The sequence below is a fragment of the Eurosta solidaginis genome, chromosome 3 (genome assembly GCF_040869045.1).
Source record: "Eurosta solidaginis isolate ZX-2024a chromosome 3, ASM4086904v1, whole genome shotgun sequence".
Lineage (NCBI taxonomy): Eukaryota > Metazoa > Arthropoda > Insecta > Diptera > Tephritidae > Eurosta > Eurosta solidaginis.
In genome coordinates this window covers 38,952,842-38,973,479 of record NC_090321.1, presented here as the reverse complement: position 1 = coordinate 38,973,479, position 20,638 = coordinate 38,952,842, and the positions used below count along the sequence as shown (strand labels likewise).

The window sequence follows — 20,638 nt, the reverse complement described above, 5'->3', positions numbered from 1 at the left end:
AACAGCTTTTGCTTTACCAAACTAACAAATTCAAGATTATTATGTATATTCTAGCGAAATTTAATTAGCGCTTGTTTGGCAAAATATTTTGCTATTGTTTTTCAAACGAAAATTTCATTATAATTGTCTTCAATATATTTCCGGGTTTCAGGGGCGGATTCAGAGAGCTATTTTGGAGAGAACTGATACGACAAAAAATGGGTAGCGTCTGCCAGTTTTTTCGATAGCCACTACCGACTTTGTCTGTGTTATCGTCTAGCGTTTATTTTGTTCAATAGCCAATTTAAGTCAGCCGAAAGTTATCATTGCCCATTCCTTCATAGGTCCATCCGTCAGCCTATCCGCTCGAGAGGTCATCTTCACATTTTTTGACTTGCAATAGCTGCATTATTTGTAAGAAATGTCTACCACTCCCTCCTACTCTCTTACCCATTTCTTTATCATTTTATTCACTCCTCTCTATGTGTCTCTTTCCCCCTTTCCGTTTTTGTCATCAGTTCTTTCCTCTCTAGATCCCTCTCCTTCTCCCTTCCTTGGTTCATCTATCCATATCACTCTATCTTTGTCCAACTCTATCTCTTTCTAAGTCCCAGAGGGTTGTATGTATTTTTGAGTGCTGTTTTATAAAAAACTAAAACCCAAAAATGTTATCTAAAAAAATAGGGGTGGAACTTCCTTACCATTTTGAAAAATAGATAAGATCCGATTCCCAGACCTAATCAATATGCTCACAAAAATTCATAAGAATCGGTCGAGCCGTTTCGAAACAGTTCAACCACAAACACTGTCACAAGAATTTTAAATGTATGTATGTTAGATGCTTATTATACTTAAGGTAAAATTGCTGGCTAAACAAAAAGCTATTGTTTTACCAAAATAACAAATTCAATATAATTATGTTTATTACAGTTAAATTTAATTAGCGCTTGTTTGGCAAAATATTTTGCTATTGTTTTTCAGCCGAAAATTTAATTATAATTGTCTTCAATATATTTCGGGTTTCAGGGGCGGATTCAGAGAGCCGTTTTGGATAGAACCGATATGACAAAAAATAGCTAGCGCTTTTTTCGATAGCCACTACCGACTTGATCGGTGTTAGCGTCTAGCGATTTTTTTTCAATAGCCAATTTAAGTCAACCGAACGTTATCATTGCCCATTCATTGATAGGTCCATCCATCAGCCTATCCGCTCGAGAGGTTATCCTCAAATTTTTTTGATTTTGCAATTGCTGCATAACTTTTAAGAAGTGTCTACCTCTTCGTCCTACTCTCTACTACCCTTTTGTTTAACCTTTTATTCACTTTTCTCTATGCGTCTCCCTCTCCTTCTTTTTCATCTCTTCTTTTCACTCTAGCTCCCTCTCCCTCCCTTGCTCCATTTATCCATATCACTCTATCTTTGCTATCAATTCGTTTAATTTGAATATTTTTTTAAATATGAAAATTTGGTTAAATTTGATCGAATTTCCTTATGATTTTTTTAAATCACCCCTGAAATATTTTCGAAGCGCTCTTAATTAAGAGTCCGAAATTGTAGACCAAGGGTGAGGTTTTTGGAACGATTTTCCTTCATCCTTTGCCAAATAAGGGAAAATCACCATGTAGGAAAATGAACCTAGGGTAACTCTGGAATGTGCTTGTATGACATAGGTATCAAATGAAAGGTATTAAAGAATGTTTTAAAAGGGAGTGGGCCTTAGTTCTATAGGTGGACGCTTTTCGAGATATCGCAATACAAGTGGACCAGGGGTGACTATAGAATGTGTTTGTACGATATGAGTATCGAATTAAAGGTATTAATTAGGGTTTTAAAAGCGTTTCCCAAGGCAGTCGGTTCTATGTACCGGAGCGACTCGGGATTTTTCCCGACCAAGTACTGTCATTTCAGTGTAACCCCGTTTAATTTTTTGCGTCCCTCCCTCAAACTGTTATCCTTCCAGTATCTCCTTGCAGAGGGACTGCGCCATACTCTCCTGCCCCGGGAAGGTATCAAATCCAATCCGGGTCCGTCTCCTGACCCCGGTGCTGAGAAATCGTTTTGCTGCGTTTGCCGGAAAAGAATCTTTTTAGGACGGTCATACTCTGGTCAGTGTGTCACGTGCAAGGGATGGTTGCGTCGGACAGGTTGTGCTGGGGTAGATCCCAAAACACGACGTCTTCGTAACTTTTATACATCTTTTGTGGCTCTTTGCTGTCCACGCCCAAGGGCTTCCCGTAGTCTACGCCTCATCCACACACACCCCCCCACCACTACCTTCCAGCAGCTCGGCTGCTGAACAAGCCACAAAATGTTCCCACTGCTGCTTGCGCCCTACGGCGCTCCCACTCATAACTACAATCTCCGTAGTAGAGTCGGTAGCAATGCCGAGCATCAGCCCCCGCCCCATCTTCTTTAGCCTCTTTTCCGGTAGCAATCGTGTAGGTCAGGGAAACAGACTCTTACTCCCTACCACCTTTTGCACCGTTATATATGTTTGCGTCATCCGCCCAATGCAGCGCCTGCCTTGGACGGTACCACTTTCCTAGATGTTCTGGTCCCCGCGACGACAACCCCCCGACTGGCTTCATTGCGCCATGTTGCCAGGCCGCAAACCCAAACACACCGGGCACACTAATGCTTACCCAGGGACGTCCAGTTCCAGGGTCACAACAGCAATTGCGTCCTAGCCTCTTACAACTCAGGCGTAGTCACCCGTCACTTACTCCTAGAGTGACGATGTCTCCCCCGCTTAAATTCAGAATTCTGCAGTTAAACTGGAATGGATTAACTGGGAAGATCACGGGGATAGTCGATTTCATGAAGCGATACAACATCCGCATCGCTGCGATTCAAGAGACTAAACTCACAGCAAGATCTGCTCTGCAGACCTGTTCTGGGTATAATGGGTATAATGTCCATAGAAAAGATCACGAGAGCGGAAATGGAGGCGGTCTCGCGTTTATCATATACCACTCAGTGCAATTTCATATATTTGATACCGACATTGGCCGCAGGGGCATGGTCTTTGAACGTCATGGCTTATCTCTCCGGTCAGGCGATGTAAACCTAGAAATCATCAACATCTGCATCCCTCCTGCCATCTGTTGCCCCAGTGGATACCGCACTAATATCAGCGCCTTACTCTCTGGTGATAATCGCATTATCTTAGGCGATTTCAATGCCCATTATGATCTATGGCATTCAAACTTGCAAGCGGATAGCAAGATGTTGGCGAGATGTTGGCGGGTCAGATAGAAGAAACGACGTTCTGCACAATAAGCGGAGACGCCTTCACGCGTAGGGTAGGAAGCTGTCACAGTTCGCCAGATATATCAATCGAGAGGGTAAATTGCGTCAATTGGCAGCCGATGGTAACATTGGCATCCGACCACCTACCAATACTTATTTCGTTCGAGCGTATTGCTGACTTCATCCTCGCCAAAAAACGCACTTTCATAAACTTTAAAAAAGGAAAGTGGGATGAGTACAAATCCTTTACATACAGCCGCTTTGCTGCCCTCCCTATCCCGACTGATGCTCGTCAAGGGGAGCGTGCTTTCCTCAAGGTCATTGAAACCGCCTCGGCTCGATTTATTCCCGCCGGAAGAATTCCCGAAATTCGTTCTCATTTTCCGGCGGAGGCCACAAATTTAGCGAGAGAACGTGACCTTATAAGACAGCTCGATCCCGGCGACCCCCAAATAAGGGATATAAACCAACGCATCAGATTGCTTGTGGATGAACACAAGCGGGCGAAATGCGAGGAGCATCTAAGCGGTTGTAACCTCTCTGCCGATGTAGGTAAGCTTTGGTCCACCGTAAAGTCCCTATCGAATCCGTCTAAGCACAATGACAACATTTCCATAACTTTTGGCGATAAAGTGCTGTCGGATACGAAAAACTGGGCGAGCGCTTTTTGCCGACAATATGTAATGCATTCTACGGTTGACAAAGTTAGACCGTGGGCCAACAGACGCGCAGATAAACATAAATTCAACGCGTTCCCAATTACCATCACCACCAAAGAGGTTGAGGATGCCATCGGTCATGCTAAACCATCTAAAGCAGTGGGCCCAGATGGCATAGCCACACCGATGCTTAAAAGACGAGGAAATGAGGGTTGCAAATATTTAGCACATGTCTTCAATCTGTCTCTTTCCACCTTAGTCATTCCCGAAAAATGGAAAATGACCAAGGTGGTCCACCTACTAAAGCTAACATTGGAGATTCATATAACCTGATATCTCTCCTATCGCCAGTAGCCAAGACACTTGAAGCCATTTTGCTCCCTTCCTTCAAAGCAAATTTGCAGCTAGCCTGCCATCAGCATGGCTTCAGAAAACTCCATAGCATCGCCACCTCGCTAAATGCCATCAGCACCAAGATAAATTGCGGTTTAAATCAAAACCCCCAACATAGGACAGTAATCGTTGCGTTAGACCTGTCAAAAGCTTTTGATACAGTCAACCATGGCACGATACTGCAAGACCTGGAAGGGTCTATCCTTCCCCCAAGTCTTAAAAGGCGGAACGCGAAATATCTGGGTGGTCGGAAGTCATCGGTGCAATTTAGAAATGCAACATCAAAGCCACAAAGGATTAAATAAAGGGTGCCACAGGGTGGTGTCCTATCCCCACTTTTGTTTAACTTCTACATATCAAAGCTACCTTCGCCACCAGAAGGAGTTAGTATCGTTTCCTACGCCGATGACTGCACAATAATGGCCACAGGCCCAGGCCTACACATCGATGAGCTTTGCAACAAACTAAACGGCTACCTCCCTGATCTCTCCAGTTTTTTCACCTCGCGAAACCTGACAACCGACTAAATCATCGGCGACCTTATTTACAACGTGGACTTCCTAAATGTCGACCATTTTGAACATCCATGTCAATGGCACTACGCTACCGACTGTCTTACACTCCAAAATCTTGGATGTGACATTTGATCAGGATCTACATTTTGGTGAGCACGCAGCCGCAATTGTACCGAAAATCCAGAGCCGTAATAAAATCCTCAAATCTCTTGCTGGCAATACTTGGGGAAAATATAAAGAAACGCTCATTACCACTTATAAAGCAATTGGCCAGCCGATTGCATGCTACGCGTCCGCGATATGGTCGCCAAGCCTACAGGCCTGCCAAAATACTGCCCTCAGAACTGCCACGGGTTGTCTTCTTATGCCCCAGAACACCATCTACATAATAAGGCGAGAATACTCCCGATTAGGGAGAGAAATGAAATTTTAACCAAACAGTTCCTGTTGAATACCCAGAAACCTGGACATCCCAACAGACATCTGATTGACGAGCCTAAACCGCCCAGGGGCTTAAGGAGTCATATCCGTAAGCATTATGAGCCAAAAAACACAAGCAGGTCCTTAGTGAACTCCAGAAACAGGCGTCGAACCTCTATGCCAGGAATTGCCCGGTGAATCCTGTACCCAAAGAACAATACCCTAAACTTGCAGAAGAGGAACGGAAGTCACTCTAGCTCAACTTCGATCTGGACACTGTAACAGGTTAAACTCTTACTTATCCAAAATCAACCCCGACATACAAAATGTATGCCCTGCTTGCAATGTGTCCCCACATGACACCAACCATCTCTTCAATTGTGATGTGGAACCAACGCCTCTAACACCCCTGTCATTATGGTCCACCCCTGTTGAAACAACAAGTTTCCTTGGACTCCCGTTAGAGCATATTGAGGACAATTTGTGATCGGTCGCACCTATGGCGCTTATAAGGGATTGCTTTTTCTGTGCTTGTTGCCAGAGAACCCCGAAAATTCGGAAGCAGAGCTCGCGCCTTTACCACCGAATTCCTGGCGTTCTATGACACTGTTTCCAACGGAACGTCCTCATATCTTAGGAGGAATTTTGCAGCCCTTCTTTTTTTCTTATGGAATGATGCCCTGTGGAACTCTTCTTGATAAGGGGTTTGACCCGTTTTTGCCCTCCCGGTCGAACCTCCGTATAATGGCTAATTTATGGCTCCTTTCTCCTTTGGCTCAGTGTGACCAGATCGTGGGACTCCTGTCACAGGCGTGGGGTGACCAGTCGCCGTACCGGCGTCTGACGAGCGCCCAGCATCAGCAGGCGCATCGGTATTCGCCGTTGCAGGCGCATCTACCTTGGCCGCCATACTGGTGCTTGCCCCCGTCAAAACACCAAAAGCCGCGTTTAACGAGGTTGCCCTCTTGTTCTCCATGGGGAGCCGACTCTTCGTTTCCAACGCAGTCGTTCCCCCGATAGAAATGTTATTTGCGGCCACTTTTTTCCTTGGCTCGGAGTGGCCAGGTCGTGAGACCCCTGCCATAGCGGTTTACCGTTCCGGCGCTTGGTCAGTGTCCGGCATCAGCAGGCTCGTCAGAGTTTGCCGTTGCCAGCGCAACTACTTTCGCCGCTATACTGGTGCCGACACCCACCAAGTCGCTCTTTCCTCTATTTACGGGAGCCCTCCCCAGATCTTTAGGGTGTGTGAGTTCCCTTGTGTTCCTTCCCTTTGTGGAGGAGGACGAAATTGGTGCATTGGGAGGGGGCAGATATTGGTCATCGCTCACCCTGGGACTAGGCCACCACAGTCATGGAGGTCCATACGAACCTGCATATTACCGGGTTAGAGGTTTACGCCGATCACTTTATCGGCGGCGGCGGCGTAGGCTCTATTATATACCGGCGGCGGAGTGGGCGGCGCGCCGGCGTACGCCGGTTTTCATACTTTAAAAAGCTTGATTTTTCTATTTAAAAAAATAGTATTTAGGAAAGGTTTTGTTTGTATGTATTTAAGGAAATCAAAGTGTTGGCCATTTCGGAAAGATTCGGGGTTTTTGCCTCAAGATCTCGCAGACCGTTAACAATTTTTCAGGAGTAGCTCCTTGCGGAGAGATTGTCCGTCGTTCACTTACTCCAGAGAGGCTTCGGCGTCTTACGGTTGCTATTAATGGTTATTAATACTCATGACTCTCGTGGCACAGAGCGCCTCCAGTTTTTTCGGCTGTTTTTAAGAGCTACAATTCCCGATGTGCGAACTGTAGCAATCCCGACCACCAGTCGCTACCACGCCTCTTGACCCTCACACCATATGCCAGCACAGAATCTATAGGACTGCGCCTTCGAACTCATACCTTCGTCGACGTCATTTTCCTAGAAGCTCTAGGTGTAGCTCCGAAAACTTTCCAACGGATGCTTTTGTCGCGCTATGCTGCCGAGCTACACCAGAGAAACACCTTGAAAAGTTAGAGAGTGACCATTATGGATGACCGCGTAGCTTCAGTTTTCAGACTGGTTCGACTGTCCACTACGTTAGGGTAGTAGCACATACGGTCATTATTTCGACTGTCTTGGGAAAGCTTTTGCTTCACCACTTTGAGTGTTCTTGCGAAGGACAAAGCCTCACTGGTAAATACATATATGTATTTGCCTACGCATTCACATTTGTAAAAGGAGCCGTAACGAGTAGGTGATATTTAAACTTGGTTGATAGGATATAATCAATGTGATTGACTCCAAGGGACTAGTTTTGGATAGGGCCGCCATCTTTATGTCAAACTGGGAGACTTGGGTGTTGAAGGATGAAGTGTGAAAATTAAAATTAACATTTCAGACGCTATTATATAGTTTCGCAAATAAACAACAGATTTTTGAATGTAAGCCCAAATAATTTTTCGAAACCTTCTCATACGTAAATATATCCTCAAATTAAGTATGAGATAAGAATCATTTCAAAGGAGAACCTACTAAAGGATTTTGCATCACTGATTTGGCCTATTTTTTCAGCCAATCGTAATATAATTTTTTTTTTTTAAATCGGCACCTTTTTGCTTTTTTTAACAACTTGAGGACAATTTGAAACGCCTTGGGTAATTTTATTTGAATTCATTGTTCATTATTTTTTTTAAAAAAATATGCAAATTGAGCATGTAAATCTATATATATAGTTACATTATAATCTTACGTACGCTTATACTTACTTATATTTACTTATACATACTTACTAACTTTAATCTTACTCTTAATTTAAGCTTAGTCCTACTCTCATAATTATTTTACTTATTAAGCTTACTTATATTTGAAACTACTCTCTTTATTTACACCCACTATTTACATACGTACTCACATTTAACATCAACACGTACATACATACCTATGTAACACAGAACATACATTCATACCTACATTACTTCCTTTACTTTCTCTTTTTCAATAATTGTATTTTCTAATTCCGTTTAAGGTTTATGTATGTTACACATTTTTGTATAATGAGCAGTTAATAAAAGTTCTTTGACACATAAAGACATTAGCATCATTTCTGGCGCAGTCTTACGCGAACCTAACACGCACTGCAAAATAAAAAAAAAAATTTTTTTTGAGTAAAGCAAAATTGTTCGAAAAGGACATATGTTTTAAACGTAAATTTTATTGTGATTAGCGTGAAGTTCTACACAAAAAAAATATAAATAACTAAGTCTTTGAGTCACGAAAAAGCAGCAAAATCGTTCGAAAAGGATATTTGTTTGACTTTAAAACAAAATTTATTGTGATTTATGTGAAATTGTGCAGAAAAGACGTTTTAAAACACTCGAAAATGAAAATAAAAAATACAAGAAAACAAGAAATGTGAAAGAAAAAATGTCTTTTCTAAAAACTGTAGAAAGAAAAAAACGGTAATTTGGAGGTCACCTTGGAGAGGGAACAACAACTTTATTACAAGCATATTTTTTATTAGTTAATTTGTGCTATACAAAAACAGCATAAAAAAAAAAGAGAAAGAACGAAAAATTTGCATTCTTAGAAACTGTAAAAAGAAAAAAGTGATTTGGAGGTCACCTTCGAGAGAACTATAAATTGATTTCATGCAATTTGTTTTTATTTGTGCTACTCGAAGAGAGCATGCAACAAAAAAATATTAAAAATAACCAAATACGAGAAATGAACTAACTGAAAAATCAAAATTAAATATTAAAAACAACAAAACAAGCATAAAGAACTCAATATCCGTGTGCATATATGAACATACATCAGCAATTAAATATAACAACAATTACAAAACAAGAGAACATCAATCATTAACTTGGGCACATTTTGAGTACACAAAAAACGGGGAGCAAATAGCAACAACAATCATTTTCTCATCAAGTAGGTAAAGTCATCTTTGATCCAACTCGTCAATTGCAACAAATACAAATAAAGTATAACAACTTAAGAAGAAATAATATTGAGTCAAAAGGTATTTTTCCACTCATATGTACAAATGTATATATTTATTTATATATGTACGTAATTAACATTAAAGAGAGCAAATCCATATTTTGATCATTTTTGTAGAAATTCATTTAGTGTAAATTCATTATATTCAATATGGAGAACTTAGATGTCAATATTAAATTTAAACTTATTTCGACAAACATAAATAGCATTCCTCCTTATGATGGAAATAGAGACGCATTGTCAAATTTCGTACATCGAATAGACTCCATGGTTCAAATTTTAAATAGTTTCACCGCTGACGAATATAAAATTTTATTAATTGGCCAAATTAAAGATAAAATTATTGGGAGTGCTAGAAGATCAATTTTAATCAACGGGAATCCAGACATTTGGCCGGAAATAAGAAAAGTTCTTATCGATAATCATGGCGAAAAAAAATCCGTTGATGAATTAATTGATAAAATAAGAGTTTGTAGATGTGATTCTACAATTGAAGCTTTTTATAATTTACTCAATACATTATTAGGTCGATTAAATAACGCATCACAATTTAGTGGAAATAGTTCATTGAGTATAAATAGTGAAAGCAATGCCAGAATTGCCTTGAATTCATTTAAATTTGGTTTACCGGAACCTGTAAAAAGCATTATTGTGACTAGGGATCCAAAAACGTTAAAAGACGCATATGATATTATAAAATCAAATGGTTATTTGAAATATACAAACAAACGAACAAATTTTTTTAACAGTACTCAGTTTAACAAAAATAATAATAACTTTGAACATAATGTTAGTAACATGAGTTCTTATGCTACTCAACAGCATAGACAACATAACAGAGAAAACAATCTGAATAATTATGTTAATCAACAGAATAGGCAGCAGTTCAGTAATAACGATAGAGTAAACGATATTAGCAGTAATGTTAGCCAACAACATAGACCACAGTACAGCAACAGTAATGTTAATAATTCTGGGCGATACAATAACCATAACAGTATGAATTCCTTTGTTCAGCCAAGTTTTAATAGTAACAACAGCAACCAAACAAATAGAACGAATCGTAGCTCACGTAATTTTTATAATCAATATAATAACAACAATAATGAAGGACTGTATAATAATAGAAATCCGCCTGCGGAGCCTATGGAAATAGGAGTCAATGAAAATGAACAAAATTTTCAATTAGACGGTCTAAGAAATTACCCTATATAACAATAAACACTAACGTAAGAAAACTTAAGTTTATAATAGATACTGGTGCAGAATTCAATATAATAAATCCACATATATGCAATCCCAAATGGAAAATAAAATCACGTCCAATCACCTTAAAAGTAATTAATAGAGATGTTACAACGGACATTCAATATAGCTTTCCATTGTTTAAAGAATTTAATAAGCCAAATTTTTACGTAAATTTTTTAGAATTTGAATTTCACAGGTATTTTGATGGTCTGATAGGAAATAATATATTGCTTAGCTTGAGTTGTAAAATAGACTACGAACATAGAGTTTTAATAACAAAAGATGCAAGAATACCGATTTATTTTAGCGAAGAAGAAGAATTGGCAGTAGAAGATTATCTGAATATTGAAACTTTGAAAATATTGACCAATGAAGAAGAATTTATGGAAGACTCGTTACCTAAAATGTTTCCTTCAAATTTAAATTCAAAAGACGAAGAAATTTTAAAAAGAGTTTTAAGTAAATTTAAAGATATTTTTTATAAAGATGGCGAAAATTTACCTTTTAGTAGTGAAATTCGTCATCGAATCATAACAAAAACTGACAGTCCTATATATAGCAAACTGTACAGATATCCTGTGATACACCGAGCAGAGGTGGATAGGCAAATACAGGATATGCTAGCACAAAATATTATATCGCCTAGTAGCAGTCCTTACAATTCCCCATTATGGGTTGTACCCAAGAAACCGGATAACAGTAGTAAACAAAAATGGAGAATTGTGATAGACTACCGAAAATTAAATGACCAAACAGTGGACGACAAGTTCCCACTTCCAAATATGGAGGACATATTTGATAAGTTGGGCAAATGTTCGTATTTTAGTACTATAGACCTCGCTAAGGGATTCCATCAAATTGAGGTACATCCTGACGATAGGGCTAAAACGGCTTTTTCTACTGCAAGTGGCCATTATGAATTTAATCGTATGCCATTTGGCCTTAAAACGGCCCCTGCAACATTTCAAAGGTTAATAAACCACGTATTAAGAGATCATATTAACAAAATTTGCGTTGTCTATCTAGACGACATTTTGATTTTTTCAACCAGTTTTCAGGAACACATAGAGTCCATTAAAAAAGTATTTAGCACTTTACGCGATTCAAATTTAAAAGTACAAATTGATAAATGCCATTTCGCGGCATTGACTACAAGGTTTTTAGGGCACCTTGTAACAGGTGAAGGTATTAAACCTGATCCCTCAAAAATTGATGCAATAAATAAAATGCAGCCACCTTCTAATATAAAGGAAATCAAACGATTTTTAGGAATCACCGGTTATTACCGAAAATTTATGCGAGATTATGCCAAAGTTGCATATCCCATGGTTCGACTTTTAAAGCAAAATGCTGTATTAGATTTTAAAAACCAAGATTTCTTAAATTCCTTTGAAACTATTAAAAAACTTATTACTAGTGAACCGGTGTTACAACCACCAGACTTTATTAAAAAGTTTATACTCACAACCGATGCATCACAATTCGCAATAGGTGCAGTTTTAAGCCAACAAGGCCATCCAATTTGTTATGCATCAAGAACATTGTCTGACCATGAAATTCGCTATTCAACTATAGAAAAAGAAGCACTTGCTGTTGTCTGGTCAGTAAAACATTTCCGAACATATTTATACGGTCGCAAGTTTCAAATTCAAACTGACCACAAACCATTAGTATGGCTACACAACATTAAGGAGCCAAACATGAAACTACAAAGGTGGAAAATTCTACTAAATGTGTATGATTTTGAAATTTCGCATATAAAAGGTAAAGACAACACAGTTGCTGACGTTCTTACTAGATATTTTGTAAATGACGAAGTCAAAAATTCAGTAAAAGAAAATATTTTTAATAGCCAAGTAAGTGTAGAAAATAAATTCAATGGAGAAAGTGATGATCAAATAGATATTAAATCAACAGATGCGACAGTGCACAGTGCACTTGAAGATAATTTGAACTATATATTTATAACTGAAAAAGCAATAAATTACTACAAGAATCAAATATACCTACGCTATGGAGAAAAAGAAAAGTGTATGTTAAAAATTGTGAACAAAAAGTGCCAGAAGCACATAGAAATAACCTTTGAATCCGATCTCAATAAAATTATGCAAGATATATTAATAGATAAAGGTATAATGTGTATATATTGTGAAAATGATGACCTTTTTATGAAGTTTAAAAATATTTACCTTAGTAATTTTGATAATAAATCTTTGACACTGTATCGATCAAATATTAAGCTAATTGAAATCACTGACAAAAATGATATGTTGACTATCATTGAAAATGAACATCTTCGCAATAACCACCGAGGCATTCAAGAAGTATTTTTGGAGTTAAAAAATAAATATTTTTACCCGAAACTTTATAAAACTATAACGTATTACATAAATAATTGTTCCATTTGTGCTATAGCTAAGCATGACAGAAACCCTTTAAAAATACCGTTCCAAATAACAGAAACCCCTACACATTTTAATGATATAGTCCATATAGATATTTGGTACCCCTGCCGAAATAAAATGTATTTGACAACCATAGACAAATTCTCGAAGTATGCTACATTTCATAAATTAAATGATAGAAACTGGATTGCGATTCTAGCCGCTTTAAAAGAACGTATTTTATTTTTAGGAAAGATGAATAAACTCATATTCGATAACGATCGTTGCATTTTACATAGTGCTGTAAAGTTATTTTTAAAAGAACAAGGCATTGAGTCACACGTAACCACGCCATACCTTAAGACAGGTAATTCAGACATTGAACGCCTCCACGGCACACTTAATGAACATCTACGCATATTAGAAGCTGACAACAATAATAAAATAATAGACTTAGATGACAAACTTTTTAATATATTTAATGCCTACAATAGAACTATTCATTCTACCACAAAAATACGACCAATTGATTTTATAATAAAAAACTATGATAAAGAAGACATAAATAAATTATGTAAAGAGTATGAACAACAAAAAATTCAAAGAATAAATAAATTAAATAAAAATAGAAATGCTGAACCTAAACAATTAGAAAACATTGTAGTTAATAGACAAATTGCGAAAAGTAAGCCTAAATATAAGAAACTTGTAAAATATGATCGCCAAGGTAATTATGTTATAGATTCTTCTAACAATAGAAATATAAAATATTACAAAAGTCAATTCAAGCGAAACTACAATTTGAACAATAAATAATGTAAGTAGTAGTTAAAACATTTTCTTTTGTTTTTACCATGAAATTTTTTTCAATTTTTGTAATACAATAAATAATCAGTAAATTAAATATTTGTGAGGGCACAAATAACTTACGGGTGGAGGAGTTACATTATAATCTTACGTACGCTTATACTTACTTATATTTACTTATACATACTTCTAACTTTAATCTTACTCTTAATTTAAGCTTAGTCCTACTCTCATAATTATTTTATTTATTAAGCTTACTTATATTTGAAACTACTCTCTTTATTTACACCCACTATTTACATACGTACTCACATTTAACATCAACACGTACATACATACCTATGTAACACAGAACATACATTCATACCTACATTACTTCTTTACTTTCTCTTTTTCAATAATTGTATTTTCTAATTCCGTTTAAGGTTTATGTATGTTACACATTTTTGTATAATGAGCAGTTAATAAAAGTTCTTTAACACATAAAGACATTAGCATCATTTCTATATAAAAAGAAGTGTACATTTTGATTGTCACTCCATAACTCGAGAACAGCTCGACAGATTGCCATGAAATTTTTAGGAAAGATACAGGAAGGAGAGATGATGGTTAGTTGATTTTGAAATCCCAAATCTGTTTAGCCATATATATATAAAAATCAAATTCTGTGTGTGTGTGTGTTCGCTATGGAAACGTATTTCCCACACATCAATCATCACCAAATTTTGGTTATGGGTTCCTTCGATCAACGGGAAGGTTTTAGGCTAAAAATAATTTCGATATGCACACCTTTGAAGGTATACATGCCAGAACATTGAAATTCAATGAGGAGTTATATGAGGTCAATCCCTAACACCACCAAGAAAATGCGGAATTTGGAGAAAAGGGGCGTGGCACCTCCCATACAAATGGAATCTTTAGTACGGCATAACTTTGAAGGTATACATGCCAGAACATTGAAATTCAGTAAGGAGTTATATGAGGTCAATCCCTAACACCACCAAGAAAATGCGGAATTGGGAAAAAGGGGGCGTGGAACCTCCCATTCAAATGGAATCTTTGGTACTGCATAACTTTGAAGGTATACATGCCAGAACATTGAAATTCAGTAAGGAGTTATTTGAGGTCAATCCTTAACACCACCAAGAAAATATGGAATTGGGAAAAAGGGGCGTGGCACCTCCCATACAAATGGAATATATTATACTGCATATATCTGGATGTCGTAATGGTAGGATAATTAAAATTGGTAAGGAGCTATGTGACGTTAAGTCCTAAAACCTCCAGTAAAATGTGGAATGGGGAAAAACTATGGCTGCCGTACAAACTTAAGTTATTTGAACACCTAAAGTTTGACTGCATTGTTGAGTTTAGCTGTTATGCCTCTTGGACGTTTAGTAATCTGCCGCTGTTATAAAAATTGTTTAGCTTCAGTCTATCTACATCTTCTATAACAATCAAATTCGGTGTGTGTGTTCCCTATGAAAACATGTTTGCTATACTTCGATCATCACCAAATTTTTGCTCGAGGTTCCTTCAATCAAGACGAAAGTTTTTCATATTTCAGAATTAAGAATTTTAAATTTATATGTTTTAGTTTTTTGGCTATGCGAACGAACTATCTTAGCTTCCAAAAATTATCATGTTAACAAAATCAATGATCGCTTTTAAAATCAATTTCCTGGTGAAGTGACGAAATATATGTAAATCGATCGACACAGTTACAGATGAAGATAAAATTGTGAGTTATCCAAAAAAATTTCTATACTCCTTAGAACCAAAGGGAATGCCTGCGCATATATCACCTTTGAAAATTGGCTCACCAGGCATGCTTCTTCGGAATGTAATCAAAGCAACAATCATCAGCGGTAAAATACAATAATATAAAATAAGATACAATAAGATACAAGAATAAAATGTTTTAACAGAAAATTTCACCAAATATGCGTACAAAATTCAATTCAATTTACAGAACAATAAATTAAATTTATTAAATTTTGATGAGCTCGAGGCAGTTTAAAAAATTGAAACACAGTTTAAATGTTTGTATTTCTAATTTTATTTGTCGGCTGTCGGTAAAACATATTCAATAGTTTCCTGAAGATGATCTCATAATGAGATCGAAATATCGACCAAATAAAATTAGAAATACAAACATTTAAACTGTGTTTCAATTTTTTAAACTGACTCGAGCTCATCAAAATTTAATAAATTATAATATTTGAAGCAAATAAAAATATTTTTAAAATAAATTAAATTATCAACAAACAAAACAGGAACAAGTAAGGAAGGTTAAGTTCGGGTGTAACCGAACATTACATACTCAGTTGAGAGCTATGGTGACAGCATAAGGGAAAATAACCATGTAGGAAAATGAACCGAGGGTAACCTTGGAATGTGTTTGTATGACATGTGTATCAAATGAAAGGTGTTAATGAGAATTTTAAAAGGGAGTGATCCTTATTTCCGTAGGTGGACGCCGTTTCGTGATATCGCCATAAAGGAGACCAGGGGTGACTCTAGAATGCGTTTGTACTATATGGGTATCAAATGAAAGGTGTTAATGAGTATTTTAAAAGGGAGTGGGCCTTAGTTCCATAGGTGGATGCCTTTTCGAGATATCGCCATAAACGTGGACCAGGGGTGACTATAGAATGTGTTTGTATGATATGGGTATCAAATTAAAGATATTAATGAGGGTTTTAAAAGGGAGTGGCCCTTAGTTGAATATGTGAAGGCGTTTTCGAGATATCGACCAAAATGTGGACCAGGGTGATCCAGAACTTCATCTGTCGGGTACCGCTAATTTATTTATATATGTAATACCACGAACAGTATTCCTTCCAAGATTCCAAGGGCTTTTGATTTCGCCCTGCAAAACTTTTTCATTTTCTTCTACTTAATATGGTAGGTGTCACACCCATTTTACCAAGTTTTTTTCTAAAGTTATATTTTGCGTCCATATTGGCGGCCACCGTGGTGTGATGGTAGCGTGCTCCGCCTACCACACCGTATGCCCTGGGTTCGAAGCCCGGGCAAAGCAACATCAAAATTTTAGAAATAAGGTTTTTAAATTAGAAGAAAACTTGTCTAAGCGGGGTCGCCCCTCGGCAGTGTTTGGCAAGCGCTCCGGGTGTATTTCTGCGATGAAAAGCTCTCAGTGAAAACTCATCTGCCTTGCAGATGCCGTTCGGAGTCGGCATAAAACATGTAGGTCCCGTCCGGCCAATTTGTAGGGAAAATCAAGAAGAGCACGACGCAACTTGGAAGAGAAGCTCGACCTTAGATCTCTTCGGAGGTTATCGCGCCTTACATTTATTTTTTTTTATATTTTGCGTCAATAGAGCAATACAATTACCATGTTTCCTCCCTTTTTTCGTATTTGGTATATAATTATGGCATTTTTTTCAATTTTCGTAATTTTCGATATCGAAAAAGTGGGCGTGGTCATAGTCGGATTTCAGCCATTTTTTACACCAATACAAAGTGAGTTCAGATAAGTACGTGAGCTGAGTTTAGTAAAGATATATCGATTTTTGCTCAAGTTATCGTGTTAAAGGCCGAGCGGAAGGACAGACGGTCGACTGTGTATAAAAACTGGGCGCGGCTTCAACCGATTTCGCCCTTTTTCATAGAAAACAGTTAACGTCATAAAATCTATGCCCCTACCAAATTTCACAAGGATTGGTAAATTTTTGTTCGACTTATGGCATTAAAAGTATCCTAGACAAATTAAATGAAAAAGGGCGGAGCCATGCCCATTTTGAAATTTTCTTTTATTTTTGTATTTTGTTGCACCATATCATTACTGGAGTTGAATGTTGGCATAATTTACTTATATACTCTAATGATATTAACTTTTCTTTTAAAATTCGAATTAAAAAAAATTTTTTTTTAAAAAGTGGGCGTGGTCGTTCTCCGATTTTGCTAATTTTTAGTAAGCAGACATATAGTAATAAGAGTAACGTTCCTGCCAAATTTCATCATGATATCTTCAACGATTGCCAAATAACAGCTTGCAAAACTTCTATATTACCTTCTTTTAAAAGTGGGCGGTGCCACGCCCATTGTCCAAAAGTTTACCATTTTTCTATTCTGCGTCATAAGTTCAACTAACTTACCAAGATTCATCGCTTAATCCGTATTTGGTAATGAATTATCGCACTTTTTCGATTTTTCGAAATTTTCGATATCGAAAAAGTGGGCGTGGTTATTGTCCGATATCGTTCATTTTAAATAGCGATCTGAGATGAGTGCCCAGGAACCTACATACCAAATTTCATCAAGATACTTCAAAATTTATTCAAGTTATCGTGTTAACGGACAGACGGACGGACGGACGGACGGACGGGCGGACGGACGGATGGACGGACGGACGGACATGGCTCAATCGAATTTTTTTTCGATACTGATGATTTTGATTTATGGAAGTCTATATCTATATATACCTGTACAACCAACCGTTATCCAATCAAAGTTATGTATATATATATGTGAGCTCTGCTCAACTGAGTATAAAAATAACGCAACATCCATTCGATCTCGGGAGTTACAACGTGCGCCTGGTAAAGCTAGTTTATTATATAACTTTTCTTTTAGTGTTTTGATTTAATAACTTGGTGAATTGGGTGATGCAAAGTCCGTGACATCGAAAACGTCTTTTTGTTTTTTAAATAACTTTTCAACAGTTAGAAAGAGTTAAATTTCGCAATTAGTTCCTTATAACTGGCAGTGATGTGCATCCGTTGTTACCACTTTCGATCATATCCGACCAATTTTCGACATAAACAATAAATGGCCTAAACAGTCTTAAACGAGTAGAAAATATAGTAACGCGCCGGACGCCGCCGCCGCGCCGAAATTTTTGACATTCGGCGGCGGCGTGCTAAAAACGACCCTAATCGGCGGCGGCGGCGGCGTATATCTCTATACCGGGTGGCATAGTCCCGTGGTCAGCGAATAAGCCCTCGCAAATAACAAATTCAAGATAAATATGTATATTCAAGCGAAATTTAATTAGCGCTTGTTTGGCAAAATATTTTGCTATTGCTTTTCTAACGAAAATTTCATTATAATTGGCTTCAATATATTTCCGGGTTTCAGGGCGGATTCAGAGATCCATTTTGGAGCGAACCGATATGACAGAACATAGCCAACGTCTGCCAAATTTTCGATAACCACTGCCGACTTGATGGGTGTTAGAATCTAGCGAATTTTTTCAATAGCCAATTTAAGTCAACCGAAAGTTATCATTGCGCATTCATTCTTAGGTCCATCCGTCAGCCTATCCGCCCGAGAGGACATCCTCACATTTTTTTGACTTGGCAATAACTTTAATTTGAAGAAATGCCAACATACTACATATTCTTACCACGTCTAAGATTCCTCCTAAAAATTAGCGTAGTAGGATTGTAAACTTGTTCACTTTCAATGTATCAAATATTATTTAAAAAACAGTAAGTGAATAACTTTCACTTGGTCTCTCTTCGCTACACTCAAGTCCGAAATAAAAAGATTTATTGGTTTTTTTTATAAACGTTACAAATTCAAAATTTTATTTTGTTATTCAATATTATTTTTATTTCTTTCCTATTCACTTTCTTCAAACTTGGAAAAAATCAAAGTATTTAAATATGTACATATATATACACGACTTTGTAGTAGGAGCGCGTCCGCGGTTGCCGAGTAATAATTCTTGACTGACGAATGCCATATATAATTGTTGACGATGGTAGTGTATGCGCGTTGGCGCCTTTCCATTCGCCGCGCACGGCTGCGCATAAGGATTTCGCGGCCGTATAAATTATGAAGGAGGCGGCGTAAACAGAAAGGAAGGTTAAGTTCGGGTGTAACCGAACATTACATACTCAGCTTAGAGCTATGGTGACAACATAAGGGAAAATAACCATGTAGGAAAATGAACCGAGGGTAACCCTGGAATGTGTTTGTATGACATGTGTATCAAATGAAAGGCATTAAAGAGTATTTTATGAGGGAGTGGGCCATAGTTCTATAGGTGGACGCCATTTAGGGATATCGCCATAAAGGTGGATCAGGGTTGACTCTAGAATTTGTTTGTACGATGTGGGTATCAAATGAAAGGTGTTAATGAGTATTTTAAAAGGGAGTGGGCCTTAGTTCTATAGGTGGACGCCTTTTCGAGATATCGCCATAAAGGTGGACCAGGGGTGACTCTAGAATTTCTTTGTACCATATTTATATTTTCAATATTATTATATATGTACATGAAATTGGAACTTATATTAATACAATTCATATAAAAAAAAGTAAGTACTTTAATAATAAATAAACTCGCTTAATTGGTTTTTGTTTTCCAATTGAAATCTTTTCTAAGCGAGCAGAAAATAATTTTAAGCTTTAGAAAAAACTCCAATTATTTGAATAATCTACAACTTAAAGCTTAGTAGAAATTCAGATTAGGTTTACTTTTTTTTCAGATCAAGAATATTCAAAGGTGTCGTGGAATCAGATTGCTGTCGTAATTGTTGAACTTAAAAATGTACGACTAGTAATTGAGTCAGACTTATTATTGTTCTAAATCTAATCAGCAATAATTCTGCAACCCTTAGCAGAAGTATTGATTGGTTTCAAATCTAATTCCAACAGCAATCGTACCACGACATACTTTATTATATATGTACATGAAATTGTAACTTAAATTAATACAGTTGATATAAAGAAAAGTAAGTACTTTAATAATAAATAAACTCTCTTAATTGGTTTTTGTTTTCCAATTGAAATATTTTCCTGTGCAAGCACATCGCTAACCTGTGTTGGCAAAAGATATGATTATACTGTCTTCGACAGATAGTCGCATGAGCCGCTACTCGGCGAAGTAGAGATGTCCGTTGTGTCGGCAGCAGCAGTTACAACAGCAGTTTCTAACTTTGCACCATCCGTACAGTGTGATGAATGCTTCACCTGCCTTTTTCAATTGCTTTGCGCCAGCAATTTTTGCTGTTTGTAAAGCATTAGCTGTAATGCAAA

General features: G+C 37.4%; 2 protein-coding genes across 4 annotated transcripts in view; one reads left to right on the top strand and one right to left on the bottom strand.

The window, feature by feature from the left end:
* Positions 1-8,293: 8,293 nt before the first annotated feature.
* Positions 8,294-10,406, top strand: LOC137243590 (probable ATP-dependent RNA helicase ddx42). The gene has a single exon (XM_067771435.1). It carries the CDS (start codon positions 9,342-9,344, stop codon positions 10,404-10,406), a length of 1,065 nt encoding a protein of 354 aa, XP_067627536.1. The 5' UTR covers positions 8,294-9,341.
* A 9,487-nt stretch (positions 10,407-19,893) lies between these two features.
* Positions 19,894-20,638, bottom strand: part of LOC137243588 (protein transport protein Sec24C-like) — a 155,489-nt gene continuing 154,744 nt past the window's right edge. For all 3 annotated transcript variants that reach the window (XR_010950560.1, XM_067771433.1, XM_067771434.1), the window contains one exon: positions 19,894-20,626. The gene's annotated coding sequence lies outside the window, so the exon portion shown is untranslated. The remainder of the gene's footprint in view (positions 20,627-20,638) is intronic.